The sequence below is a fragment of the Balaenoptera musculus genome, chromosome 16, assembly GCF_009873245.2.
Source record: "Balaenoptera musculus isolate JJ_BM4_2016_0621 chromosome 16, mBalMus1.pri.v3, whole genome shotgun sequence".
Classification (NCBI taxonomy): domain Eukaryota; kingdom Metazoa; phylum Chordata; class Mammalia; order Artiodactyla; family Balaenopteridae; genus Balaenoptera; species Balaenoptera musculus.
In genome coordinates this window covers 35,568,599-35,582,631 of record NC_045800.1, presented here as the reverse complement: position 1 = coordinate 35,582,631, position 14,033 = coordinate 35,568,599, and the positions used below count along the sequence as shown (strand labels likewise).

The window sequence follows — 14,033 nt, the reverse complement described above, 5'->3', positions numbered from 1 at the left end:
ATTGGAGTATAATTGCTTTACAAAGGTGTGTTAGTTTTTGCTTTATAACAAAGTGAATCAGCTACACATATACATATATCCCCATATCTCCTCCCTCTTGCGTCTCCCTCCCACCCTCCCTATCCCACCCCTCTAGGTGGTCACAAAGCACCAAGCTGATCTCCCTGTGCTATGCGGCTGCTTCCCACTAGCTATCTGTTTTACGTTTGGTAGTGTATATATGTCCACGCCGCTCTCTCACTTTGTCCCAGTTTACCCTTCCCCCTCCCCACGTCCTCAAGTCCATTCTCTACGTCTGCGTCTTTATTCCTGCCCTGCCTCTAGGTTCTTGAGAACCATTTTTTTTTCTTTTTTTAGAATCCATATATATGTGTTAGCATACGATATTTGTTTTTCTCTTTCTGACTTACTTCACTCTGTATGACAGTCTCTAGGCCCATCCACCTCACTACAAATAACTCAATTTCGTTTCGTTTTATGACTGAGTAATATTCCATTGTATATATGTGCCACATCTTCTTTATCCATTCATCTGTTGATGGACACTTAGGTTGCTTCCATGTCCTGACTATTGTAAATAGAACGCTGCAATGAACGTTGTGGTAAATGACTCTTTTTGAATTATGGTTTTCTCAGGGTATATGCCCAGTAGTGGGATTGCTGGGTCATATGGTAGTTCTATTTTTAGTTTTTTAAGGAACCTCCATACTGTTCTCCATAATGGCTATATCAATTTACATTCCCACCAACAGTGCAAGAGGGTTCCATTTTCTCCACACCCTCTCCAGCATTTATTGTTTGTAGATTTTTTGATGTTGGCCATTTTGACTGGTGTGAGGTGATACTTCACTGTAGTTTTGATTTGCATTTCTCTAATGATTAGTGATGTTGAGCATCCTTTCATGTGTTTGTTGGCAATCTGTATATCTTCTTGGGAGAAATGTCTATTTAGGTCTCCTGCCCATTTTTGGACTGGGTTGTTTGTTTTTTTGATATTGAGCTGCATGGCCTGCTTGTATATTTTGGAGATTAATCCTTCGTCAGTTGCTTCATTTGCAAATATTTTCTCCCATTCTGAGGGTTGTCTTTTCATCTTGTTTATGGTTTCCTTTGCTGTGCAAAAGCTTTTAAGTTTCATTAGGTCCCATTTGTTTATTTGTGTTCTTATTTCCATTTCTGGAGGAGGTGGCTCAAAAAGGATCTTGCTGTGATTTATGTCATAGAATGTTCTGTCTGTTTTCCTCTAAGAGTTTTATAGTGTCTGGCCTTACATTTAGGTCTTTAATCCATTTTGAGTTTATTTTTGTGTATGGTGTTAGGGAGTGTTCTAATTTCATCCTTTTACAAGTAGCTGTCCAGTTTTCCCAGCACCACTTATTGAAGAGGCTGTCTTTTCTCCATGGTATATTCTTGCCTCCTTTATCAAAGATAAGGTGACCATATGTGCGTGGGTGTATCTCTGGTCTTTCTATCCTGTTCCATTGATCTATGTTTCTGTTTTTGTGCCAGTGCCATACTGTCTTGATTACTGTAGCTTTGTAGTATAGTCTGAAGTCAGGGAGCCTGATTCCTCCAGCTCCGTTTTTCTTTCTCAAGATTACTTTGGCTATTTGGGGTCTTTTGTGTTTCCATACAAACTGTGAAATTTTTTGTTCTAATTCTGTGAAAAAATGCCATTGGTAGTTTGATAGGGCTTGCACTGAATCTGTAGATTGCTTTGGGTAGTATAGTCATTTTCACAATGTTGATTCTTCCAATCCAAGAACAAGGTATATCTCTCCATCTGTTTGTATCATCTTTAATTTCTTTCATCAGTGTCTTATAGTTTTCTGCATACAGGTCCTTTGTCTCCTTAGGTAGGTTTATTCCTAGGTATTTTATTCTTTTTGTTGCAATGGTAAATGGGAGTGTTTCCTTAATTTCTCTTGCAGATTTTTCATCATTAGTATATAGGAATGCAAGAGACTTCTGTGCATTAATTTTGTATCCTGCTACTTTACCAAATTCATTGATTAGCTCTAGTAGTTTTCTGGTAGCATCTTTAGGATTCTCTGTGTATAGTATCATGTCATCTGCAAACAGTGACAGTTTTACATCTTCTTTTCCAATTTGGATTCCTTTTATTTCTTTTTCTTCCCTGATTGCTGTGGCTAAAACTTCCAAAACTATGTTGAATAATAGTGGTGAGAGTGGGCAACCTTGTCTTGTTCCTGATCTTAGTGGAAATGGTTTCAGTTTTTCACCATTGAGAACGATGTTGGCTTGGGTTTGTCATATATGGCCTTTAGTATGTTGAGGTAAGTTCCCTCTATGCCTACTTTCTGGAGGGTTTTTATCATAAAGAGATGTCGATTTAAATATGACAAAGGATCTGAATACACATTTTTCCAAGTAAAATACACAAATGTTCAAGGGCATATGAAAAGATTCTGGATATCATTAGTCATCAAGGAGATGCAAATCAAAACCACAGTGAGATTCCACTTGACAACAATTAGGATGGCTAAAATCAAAAAGTGAGGCAATATGTTTTATCGAGGATACACGGAGAAATTTGAACTCTCATATGGGGTGGAATGAAGATAAAATGGCAAAGCTGCTCTGGATAAAGGTCTGGGAGATCCTCAAATATTAGACCTAGAATTATCATATGACCCATCAATCCCACCTAGGTACATGCTCAAGAAAATGAAAACACATGTTTGATCAAAACTTATATATGAATTTTATAGTAATGTGATTCATAGTAAGCAAAAGGGAGAAACATCCAAATGTCCATTAGCAGGTGAATAAATAAACAACATGTTTTATCCAATCAGTAGAATATTATTCTGACATAAAACAAAGGAAATATTCATGCATAGTTGTCTCTTGAAGAAATTATGCTGAGTGAATGAAGTCCTTCAAAAGGCCATGTATAATTCTTTTAATATGAAAGAGCAGAATATGGAAATAGAAAGTAGAGGTAGTGGTTTTCTAGGCTGGGGGACTGGAGGAGGAGGATAAGAAGATTAGCAGTGATAGCTAAAGGGCAGAGGAGTTTCTTTTTGAAGTAACAAAAATCGTCACAAATTGTGGTGATAGTTGTGTGTATCTGCAAATATACTGAAACCATTAAAATGTACACTTAATGGATACCTTCTAAAGTATGTGCATTATATCTCCATAAAGCTGTTCAAATAAATCAATGCATGAAGTATTTTGCAATGCAAAAAAAAAAAAAACAGAGGTGTTGAATTTTGTTGAAAGCTTTTTCCGCATCTATTGAGATGATCATATGGTTTTTGTCCTTCAATTTGTTAATACGGTTTATCACATTGATTGATTTGCACATATTGAAGAATCCTTGTATTCCTGGAATAAACCCCACTTGATCATGGTGTATGATCCTATCAATGTGCTGTTGGATTCTGTTTGCTAGTATTTTGTTGAGGATTTTTGCATCTATGTTCATCAGTGATACTGGCCTGTAGTTTTCTTTTTTTGTGACATCTTTGTCTGGTTTTGGTATCAGGGTGATGGTGGCGTTGTAGTATGAGTTTGGGAGTGTTCCTTCCTCTGCCGTATCTTGGAAGAGTTTGAGAGGGATAGGTGTTAGCTCTTCTCTAAATGTTTGATAGAATTCACCTGTGAAGCCATCTGGTCCTGGGCTTTTGTTTGTTGGAAGATTTTTAATCACAGTTTCAATTTCAGTGCTTGTGATTGGTCTGTTTATATTTTCTATTTCTTCCTGGTTCAGTCTCAGAAGGTTGTGCTTTTCTCAGAATTTGTCCATTTCTTCCAGGTTGTCCATTGTATTGGCATATAGTTGCTTGTAGTAATCTCTCACGATCCTTTTATTTCTGCAGTGTCAGTTGTTACTTCTCCTTTTTCATTTCTAATTCTATTGATTTGAGTCTTCTCCCTTTTTTTCTTGATGAGTCTGGCTAGTGGTTTATCAATTTTGTTTATCTTCTCAAAGAACCAGCTTTTAGTTTTATTGATATTTGCTATCATTTCCTTCATTTCTTTTTCATTTATTTCTGATCTGACCTTTATGATTTCTTTCCTTCTGCTAACTTTGGGTTTTTTTTTTGTTCTTCTTTCTCTAATTGCTTTAGGTGTAAGGTTAGGCTGTTTATTTGAGATGTTTCTTGTTTCTTGACGTAGGATTGTATTGCTATAAACTTCCCTCTTAGAACTGCTTTTGCTGCATCCCATATGTTTTGGGTCATCGTGTTTTCATTGTCATTTGTTTCTAGGTATTTTTTGATTTCCTCTTTGATTTCTTCAGTGATCTCTTGGTTATTTAGTAGTGTATTGTTTAGCCTCCATGTGTTTGTATTTTTTACAGTTTTTTTCCTGTAATTGACACAGGTAGCATTGTGGTCGGAAAAGATACTTGATACGATTTCAATTTTCTTAAATTTACCAAAGCTTGATTTGTGACCCAAGATATGATCTATCCTGGAGAATGTTCCATGAGCACTTGAGAAGAAAGTATATTCTGTTGTTTTTGGATGGAATGTCCTATAAATATCAATTAAGTCCATCTTATTTAATGTATCATTTAAAGCTTGTGTTTCCTTATTTATTTTCATTTTGGATGATCTGTCCATTGTGAAAGTGGGGTGTTAAAGTTCCCTACTATTATTGTGTTACTGTCGATTTCCCCTTTTATGGCTGTTAACATTTGCCTTATGTATTGAGGTGCTCCTATGTTGGGTGCATAAATATTTACAAATGTTATATCTTCTTGGATTCATCCCTTGATCATTAGGTAGTGTCCTTCTTTGTCTCTTGTAATAGTCTTTATTTTAATGTCTATTTTGTCTGATATGAGAATTTCTACTCCAGCTTTCATTTGATTTCCATTTGCATGGAATATCTTTTTCCATCCCCTCACTTTCAGTCTGTATGTGTCCCTAGGTGTGGAGTAGGTCTCTTGTAGACAGCATATATACGGGTCTTGTTTTTGTATCCATTCAGCCAGTCTATGTCTTTTGGTTGGAGCATTTAATCCATTTACATTTAAGGTAATTATCGATATGTATGTTCCTATTCCCATTTTCTTAATTGTCTTGGGTTTGTTATTGTAGGTCTTTTCCTTCTCTTGTGTTTCCTGCCTAGAGAAGTTCCTTTAGCATTTGTTGCAAAGCTGGTTTGGTGGTGCTGAATTCTCTTAGCTTTTGCTTGTCTGTAAAGGTTTTAATTTCTCTGTCGAATCTGAATGACATCCTTGCTGGATAGAGTAATCTTGGTTGTAGGATTTTCCCTTTCATCACTTTAAATATATCCTGCCACTCCCTTCTGGCTTGCAGAGTTTCTGCTGAAAGATCAGCTGTTAACCTTATGGGGATTCCCTTGTATGTTATTTGTTGCTTTTCCCTTGCTGCTTTTAATATTTTTTCTTTGTATTTAATTTTTGTTAGTTTGATTAATATGTGTCTTGGCATGTTTCTCCTTGGATTTATCCTATATGGGACTTTTTACACTTCCTGGATTTGATTGACTATTTCCTTTCCCATGTTAGGGAAGTTTTCAGCTATAATCTCTTCAAATAGTCTCTCAGACCCTTTCTTTTTCCCTTCTTCTTCTGGGGCCCCTATAATTCAAATGTTGGTGCGTTTAATGTTGTCCCAGAGGTCTCTGAGACTGTCCTCAATTCTTTTCATTCTTTTTTCTTTATTCTGCTCTGCAGTAGTTATTTCCACTATTTTATCTTCCAGGTCACTTATCCATTCTTCTGCCTCAGTTATTCTCCTGTTGCTTCCTTCTAGAGAATTTGTAATTTCATTTATTGTGTTGTTCATCGTTGTTTGTTTGCTCTTTAGTTCTTCTAGGTCCTTGTTAAACATTTCTTGTATTTTCTCCATTCTGTTTCCAAGATTTTGGATCATCTTTACTGTCATTACTCTGAATTCTTTTTCAGGTAGACTGCCTCTTTTCTCTTCATTTAAACCCTCTTCTGGTGGGTTTTTACCTTTCTCCTTCATCTGCTGTGTATTTCTCTGTCTTCTCATTTTGCTTAACTTCCTGTGTTTGGCATCTCCTTTTCACAGGCTGCACGTTCATAGTTCCCATTGTTTTTGGTGTCTGCCCCCAGTGGCTGAGGTTGGTTCAGTGGGTTGTGTAGGCTTCCTGGTGGAGGGAACTGGTGCCTGTGTTCTGGTGGGTGAGGCTGGATCTTGTCTTTCTGGTGGGCAGGGCCACGTCCGGTGGTGTGTTTTGGGGTGTCTGTGACTTTATTATGATTTTAGGCAGCCTCTCTGCTAATGGATGGGGCTGTGTTCCTGTCTTGCTAGTTGTTTGGCATAGGGTGTCCAGCACTGTAGCTTGCTGGTCGTTGAGTGGAGCTGGGTCTTAGCGTTGAGATGGAGATCTCTGGGAGAGCTTTTGCCATTTGATATTACGTGGAGCTGGGAGGTCTCTGGTGGACCAGTGTCCTGAACTCGGCTCTCCCACCTCAGAGACTCAGGCCTGATAACCCGGCCGGAGCACCAAGACCCTGTCAGCCGCATGGTTAAAAAGAGTTCCACAGATATGGCTTGAAGTCTATAGACAAATCATCGATCATCAACTTGTATTGTCCTCTTCCCTCACAGCCTGGATACAAACCTCCAAGCTCATGTAGATTGATGGCAGAATTCAGTCCCTTGTGGTTGTGGACTAAAGTTCCCATTTCCTTGAAGACTTGGATGGGGTGACTCCCAGCTCTCTCCGATTCTCTCACATGCTCCCCTCCATTTCAAAGCCAGCAGCAACATGTACTTGGAAACTCTCTGGCTTCCTCTTTGGCTACCAGCCTGTGAAGACTCTTTTCTTCTTTTCTTTTCCTTTGTGCTTAGTCTTGTTTCACTTGCTCACAGGGTGCCACGTGGGGAAGACTCGCACCAGGCACTTCACAGCAGGGTTCCTAGTCAGTTTTCTAGTTTTTAAAGGCAGAGCTAGAAATAAAAATAGTTCTCTCATTTCAGCCTTAATTTTCTAAAGGGAAAAAAGACCAGTCAACTCCATTCCCTCCCCACCCCACTCCACCTTACACTATGTCTTATACTATGTCTTTTAAGGCTTTAAAAAATTTCCCCAAGCAGAGTGGATGAAGAGAGCCCAAGGGCTGCAGGTCTTTAATACTGTGGGGCAAAGCACAGAAAATAGTCAACAATAAGCTCCAGGGCAAAAGCCACAACTTCTTACTGTTTAAGGAACAGGTTTATAACTGCTTCCTGCCTCTTCAGGGGTCCCCCCAGCAACTCTTGAGTTGCCTTTTACCTGCAGGATGTAGTTTGTCAACAGAGTCATGGTGGACTCCAGTTGGTTTGACTTTTTCTTAGCCGTGTGAGTATGGGTCAGTTGCTGTTGAGAACACTATGTCGGAAATGTCATAAGATAAAAGCGTAGTTTTCTCTTCACCACTGCTCCCCTGGGCACACTCCATCAAGCCATTTGTACCTCCATGCAGTTTTATAAGGGGGGTTGGGAGCAAGGTCTTCAATGTGAATTATTTTGCACAGGAGAGAGCTTGTTTTAGAGTGATCTTTGTCACATGTTTATTGAAAGTACCTTTGAAAATGGAGCACCTGTTGATTTCTAATTGAGTTTTGTCTGTGACGCCCTGTAGTTATGGGGGTGGAGGGAGGGAAAATAAATAAATAGCATAGCAGGTCTCTGTTTTTAAATTGTAATCTCTTTAGGTGGGAGACAACCTATGTAAGTGTAAAAAACAAGTGAACAACACAAGACAGACTAACCTACTACTGAAACTCTACAGTGTACACAGGAGGCTTTATGGATGTTGGAACCAGGCATGTCAATAGATGCTGGAGTATTGATAGCTGAAAGAGTTTCAGGCTGGGTTTCAGGGAAGAGTTGTAGTTTGGATTTATGCTTAGTCATCTGCTTGTTTTTCTGGCAAACTGCTAATTGCTATTATTTGCAAAAGGGGGAACCTAACAGTTTGACAAGATTTATAAACTTTCAGAAGCAAAACTACCTTACCTTAGTAGGAAAAATATAAATGGAGATTTTTCTTTAACAAAAATGGTTTGATTTACTATAAGAACGTCATGATTTTTGTTATTTGATTCAGTGAAAATAGTTACAATTTCACTTTTTTTAATCATCACTTTTTCTTATCATTTTTGATAAATAATTATTGGCAGCTGCTTCGTCCAGAAGAGGTTGAAATTCTGGTCTGTGGAAGTCCTGAACTGGATATGCACGCCCTGCAGAGAAGTACTCAGTATGAGGGCTATGCGAAAACCGACTTGACTATACGGTGAGCTTTTTTTACTTCTGAGAGTGAGGGTGCTGAAGAGGGAATGAAAGAGAATGTGGTTCGTTTATTTGCATAACTTACAATCTTTGAATCAAGTTAAGTCAGCTGAAATACTGTACAGCCCACACTGCTTTATTTTATCTCTTGAAAATAATGTGAGAATATTAAATATGAAATCACTTATCAGTCCCCTTAGGAGAAAGTAATATAAGTAAGTTTCTACAAAAGTATAGAGATGTGACATTTTTTTAAAAAATTACTTTGGTTCTAGAATTGCGGGGATGCCACGCTTTATAAATAGCCTTTTAATAGCACTGTGTTGAAAACTAAGGAAAATTATATAGGAGAAAAATGGCTTTTGTACTCTCTACTGTTGGACTATTTTTATAATGATGTTAGTCAAAAATCTAATTTATATTAGAAGCCTGTCATTCCTCAATTTCACATTAAGGGTATTATGTACCTTTAAGGGAAGTTGTTTCTCTAGAGCTTACTTTATATTACTTTATTCTGATCTGCAGGACTTTTGTCAAGACATTTTATATAAATATCCTTTGGTGTTCTCTAGATACTTTTGGGATGTCGTGCTTGGATTTCCTCTTGATCTTCAAAAGAAGTTGCTACATTTTACCACAGGAAGTGACAGAGTACCTGTAGGAGGAATGGCTGATTTGAACTTTAAAATCTCAAAGAATGAAACTTCTACTAACTGGTAAATTTCCAAATTGTAATTTTTTTAATCTGTAGGTTTTGCTAATAATAATATGTTTGGAATTAGAGGATTCTTTGATTCTGAAGTTGTTTTCATAGAAAAATCTTGGGAGTAAACATGGCTTTGAAATAAGAGAGACTATGGCTTAAGGTTCTGTATGAATTTTGAGAACTACCAATACAAACTGATAATAATTCCTGTGCATCAGCTTTTTACTTTGCTAAGCCAACTGCTTTGTAGTTGCTTCCAGAATCTAGCTTGCTTTTCATAGTAGATAGTCTAACCTTCATTTTTACTTAAAGGTGTTTTTTATTTAAAGTACTAAGGTGAGTTTTTTGGCTATTATAATTAGTTCTTGTACTGGAATACCTCTAGTGCTAGTCTTTTTTTCTTTACCTAGTGCTCTTTGCATATGAAAGTGATGCCGATGATGACTTTAAATTATTTTCTATAGTGTTGATGGGTTAATGCTAATCTACTTACTTCTTTTCCCAATCTCCTTGTAATTTCTAAAGCTAATTTGAGTAGACACTACTTTGATTATAATCATTTTTTTCTCCTGCCCCATATATTCCCTGAGCTTTGTCAGTTCTTCCTTTGATAAATTAGAACTGAAATCTGTCCTTTCCTTTCTCACTGCCACCACTGATGCTGATGGAGTTCCTAAAGACTGAGGGAAAGGGTCTAAGAAATCTGTAGGAATTTTGAATAAAGATAACTGTGTCATCGGGTAGAGGGTTGGGAGAGCTGAACAAAAAGATTCAGAGGATGAATGTTGCTTGTACCTTGAGGGCAGCAACAGGAGAAGCATGGGTATCAAGTGTCCCAGAAATGTTCTTTTTTTTATTTTTTGACAGTCAAGACTAAAAAAGTAGTAACAGTTATATTATCTACTATTCTGCTGGGTGTTTTACGTAGATAGCTCTTTTCATCTTCCCACCCATTCAAATAGTTTGCCTTATGATGGTGTTGAGGCAACTGAGATTTGGAGACATGAAGCCGCTTGAACAAGGTCTCACAGCCAGAAAGTGCAGGAGATGGTATTCAAATTCAGATTTGTCTGACTCCAAAAATAATGCCTCTAGAATATAAGTTTTGTGAGAGCAGGGACATTGTCTTGTTGGTAAACCCAGCCCCAGTGTCTAGAATGGTGCCTAATACATAGCAGGTACTCCAAAATATTTGTTCAGTAAAGGAGTGGATGAGTCATCGCATTGTAGTAGAATAGATTTGAATGTGTGTATCCAGGTACTTTGGAAGTTGCTTACCAGTCATTCTGTGTTTGTTTTAGGACTTGGTATCTTTAAAAAAAATTTTTTTCTCTAGGTTGCCTGTGGCCCACACCTGCTTCAATCAGCTTTGCCTTCCCCCCTACAAGAGCAAAAAGGACCTGAAACAGAAATTGATTATTGGAATTTCAAATTCAGAAGGTTTTGGACTTGAGTAACCTAGAAGACTTGAAATATATTTTATATGTAGCATTCACTCCCCTCTTATCGTGCCTTTAACCTTTTCATGTTTCTGTCTCAAAACACCTTGACAAAGCTCACCAACTTTAAAATACCGATTTTTTTAAAATCAAATATGAAGTATGTTCAGTAGAGGCATGGTTTTCTAAAAACCCAACACTGCTTGAGTGAGAAAAAGACCAGATGGCAGAGACAGGTGTGGGTCCAGTCCCTCTTTTTTATAGCACTTTATCATTCTCCATAAGTAGTTTGTCACAGGTGTTCCACGGGGAAAGCATCGTGCAGTAAAGAATGCACAGATGACAGAGTGGAGACCAGTGGCAGCTTGTGTGCTGCTAGCACACAGTAGCAACACAGATAGCTACATTATCATTAATGTAAGGCATGTAGCCATATTTTCATATAGCGGTTAAACAACAGTATAATTGCAAATGCAATTTACAGGGTTTTTTGATATATTGGCTTTGGTCCTCTAAGATTCTTTTCAACCGTCGCTGAAAAGCATGTAAATAACTACATAATAGCCTGAGAATAATGGGATTTTGATAGTGCCATTTATTGCTAAAGATTTATTTTTACAAAGTAAATTCAGGGTTTTAGATGTGTATACAGCTTTTACAAATCAATAAAGATGATTGTACAAGAGTGTAACTATTTTCAGACTAATTGGATTCAAGGTTATATTCTTTTACATATTGTTAGTCTGCATGCATATGCTCAGTAAGCTAGTTACTTTGAGTACTCTGTAATATTTGTATAATCATTTCTTCTTAAGGGTCAGAATATTATATAGAAAGGAAATAGAACTGACTAGTCACTGATAAATTAAGTCAATTACAAGCACAAAAAAAAGAGAACTGTTTTTATATATACTTTGATTGATGTACAAGACTTATTTCTAATATTTTTTGATCACCAGTTGTACTGAAACACTAATTTTTGGGAAAAAGTAGGGTAAGATATTTGACAAAAGTGAATACAATAATAACATTTGTGTCAAAATGACGTAGCTTGGTGTAAAAATAAAGTTCAACATTTTGGCTGAAATGTTTGTTTTCCACTGGATTCTGAATATAGCAAATTCAAAAATACCCTTTTTGGAGTTTCTTAATAAAGTAGCATGTAAAAAGAAACTGCATTTTTTAAGTCAGACAGTAAATGGTTTTCTTTTTAATTTACAGCAAATGAAGCAGTTTTATTAGCACATTATAGATATTTCCAAATCAAGAATTCTCTATTATACTTTGATAGCTTTCCTTCAGAAAACTCTGAATATATATTTGCAATAATAATGAAGCCAGCACTTTGTACCAGCACATGGTTCACATGCAAATAATACTTTCCCAAAATTTTTTCTGAGTTACACTACTATCTTATTACTCTGCTTCCTACACCCCACCAGCAGAATTCTTTTAGGGTGGAGGAACTAATCAGCTTGTTCTGCATTTCTGAAGTCAACTTGTGAATCTTAGAGGAAAAGGAGTTAGTTAGTTTACTATTCTCTTGAGACAGAAGTGACTCCGCTTTTCCACTTGGACATACTATTTAAAGGATTTTTCTTCATACAATTTTTGGAACACCTAAGAGATTTAAAGCCATGTTGGTTTTGTTTTGTTTGCTCTGTTTTTAATCCATATGCAAATAAAACTGCTTCTCCCTTACACTGCTTGAACTAGAAAGTAAGATGTTTAACATAGGTTACTACTAACTAATAAGCACAAAAGAATCATGTGTAAGAAACCAGATTTAAGTGTTTTAAATAAGATGTAAACAAAGTTTTTATTTGGTAGAGACGGAAAAATTGTGTTGGTTTGGTCTGCATGTTTAATGATGTGCTTGTATATCAATAGCTATGTCATTTTTAAATAAGAAGTACACAAGCAAGCCAAATTTTTAAATGACAGAGTCCATAAATAACTGGAAAATTTTTGTTGTCTGTTGTTGAAATTTATAATCATTTATCACTAAATTGCACATTGCCTTTATTTATTTATGCTCTGGTTTTGGTTTACAGTGTAATTAATACCTCATTTTTTAAAAGAACCACTACTGTTACATTTCGTTAATTTAAACAGCTAGAAAATTCATGTAGTTGCTTTTTTTTATATATAATCTGTTAATGAATTCTTGATTTTTGTATCTGCCCCAGTAAATTAAAGCGTTGCACAGTATTTATCAGTATTTACAAAATGTCCTGTCCTTTCTTAATCTTTCCTTAATTAATCATATTTTTGTCTGTATGATTAGAAGTTTTAACAGTCCCTCTTTTTTGTACAAATGTGTATTGTATTACGTTGTTAATTTCTGGATAAATTTTTTTCAAATATTAAAGTTATATAATCAGCCAGGCTTCAGTTCATTTTTTGAACATTAGGCAATGAATTAAAACCACAAGTTTAAATATAAATGTAAACTACTCTCTTTGTTACACTGTCTCTTAAACTGGTGCTTAGGAAAATTGCTAATACATACACCTTCAAAAGATATGTGTTGTTGACACCAAATATAACTAACTTCTAGCATTATTTTTCAGTACAAAACAATGTATAGCCAATGGCTGGATGATCACACAGATATTCCACCAAATGAACGTTATACCACCATCAAGGCCACCTAGAAATGAACTAAGTATGACATTTCATTGGCCATCGATAGACAACTTCAGATCTGAAGTATTCCCCTCCAAAACCATTAATTTGGCCCTTTTCCCCCACATTTTCTATGTTAATGGAAGAAAAGAGGAGATTATGAGAAAGTAGGAGAGAATGTCATGGGTGATGGATGGAAGAAGATAGGTAGCTGGATGGAAGACTAAGGTGAGTTTTCACAGGGGAGGGTACGAGATCAATTCACCCAGACCACACACAGCCTTGAGTCCAGTGAGTGGTTAAGAACTGTGCTTTGGAGCCAGACTACCTGGGTTTGAGTTTACTGTTCAATGGTTGTGTTTCCTTGGGCAGGTTACTTAATCTGCCCATGCCTCAATTATCAAGTGAAAATAATTTATAAAATGGAAATAATAAACCTATCTGTCTCGCTGATAGGGTTCTAGGGAAGAATAAATGAATTAAGATGTGTAAAGCACTTACACAGTACCTGCCATATAGTAAACCATATAATGTGACGCCAGAGGAACCGTGGTGCCAATGGGATTACATCTCACAACCACTGCTTCTGAAGCCTTCTGGAGGTTTTTGACTCTCAGACATCAGGTGCGACCACAGATTAAAGAACACAAAGTGTTTCTGAGGCATTAAAATTGTGTTAGGAGAATATTCTTATTCTAGAAACAATGCTTTAGGATTTATCCTTATAGATGTCTCAGTCGGCAAGGGCTTTTAATACTGTTTTTCAGATGTGTAACAAGATGTCATTTTAAAATTCAAAAATAAATGAGCAGTTTATTTTATTTTTTTTTAGCATCTTTGAGTATAATTGCTTTACAATGTTGTGTTAGTTTCGAGCAGTTTATTTTTAATGAAACATTTCAAATATAGAGAAAAATGTCAGAGATTAACATAATAAAACACCACATCCCCACACTCAGATCTAACAAATGTTAACATTCTGCCAGATTGTTTTTAAAAAATTAAAA

At 36.4% G+C, this 14,033-nt stretch overlaps 1 protein-coding gene across 1 annotated transcript in view; it reads left to right on the top strand.

Annotated features, from left to right (window-relative positions):
* Positions 1 to 12,756, top strand: part of HECTD2 (HECT domain E3 ubiquitin protein ligase 2) — a 77,151-nt gene extending 64,395 nt beyond the window's left edge. The window contains exons 19-21 of the mRNA XM_036829141.1: positions 8,142 to 8,257; positions 8,826 to 8,969; positions 10,296 to 12,756. Of these exons, the coding sequence (XP_036685036.1) occupies positions 8,142 to 8,257; positions 8,826 to 8,969; positions 10,296 to 10,416 (381 nt within the window). The 3' untranslated portion in view covers positions 10,417 to 12,756. The remainder of the gene's footprint in view (positions 1 to 8,141; positions 8,258 to 8,825; positions 8,970 to 10,295) is intronic.
* The last annotated feature ends 1,277 nt before the right edge of the window (positions 12,757 to 14,033 follow it).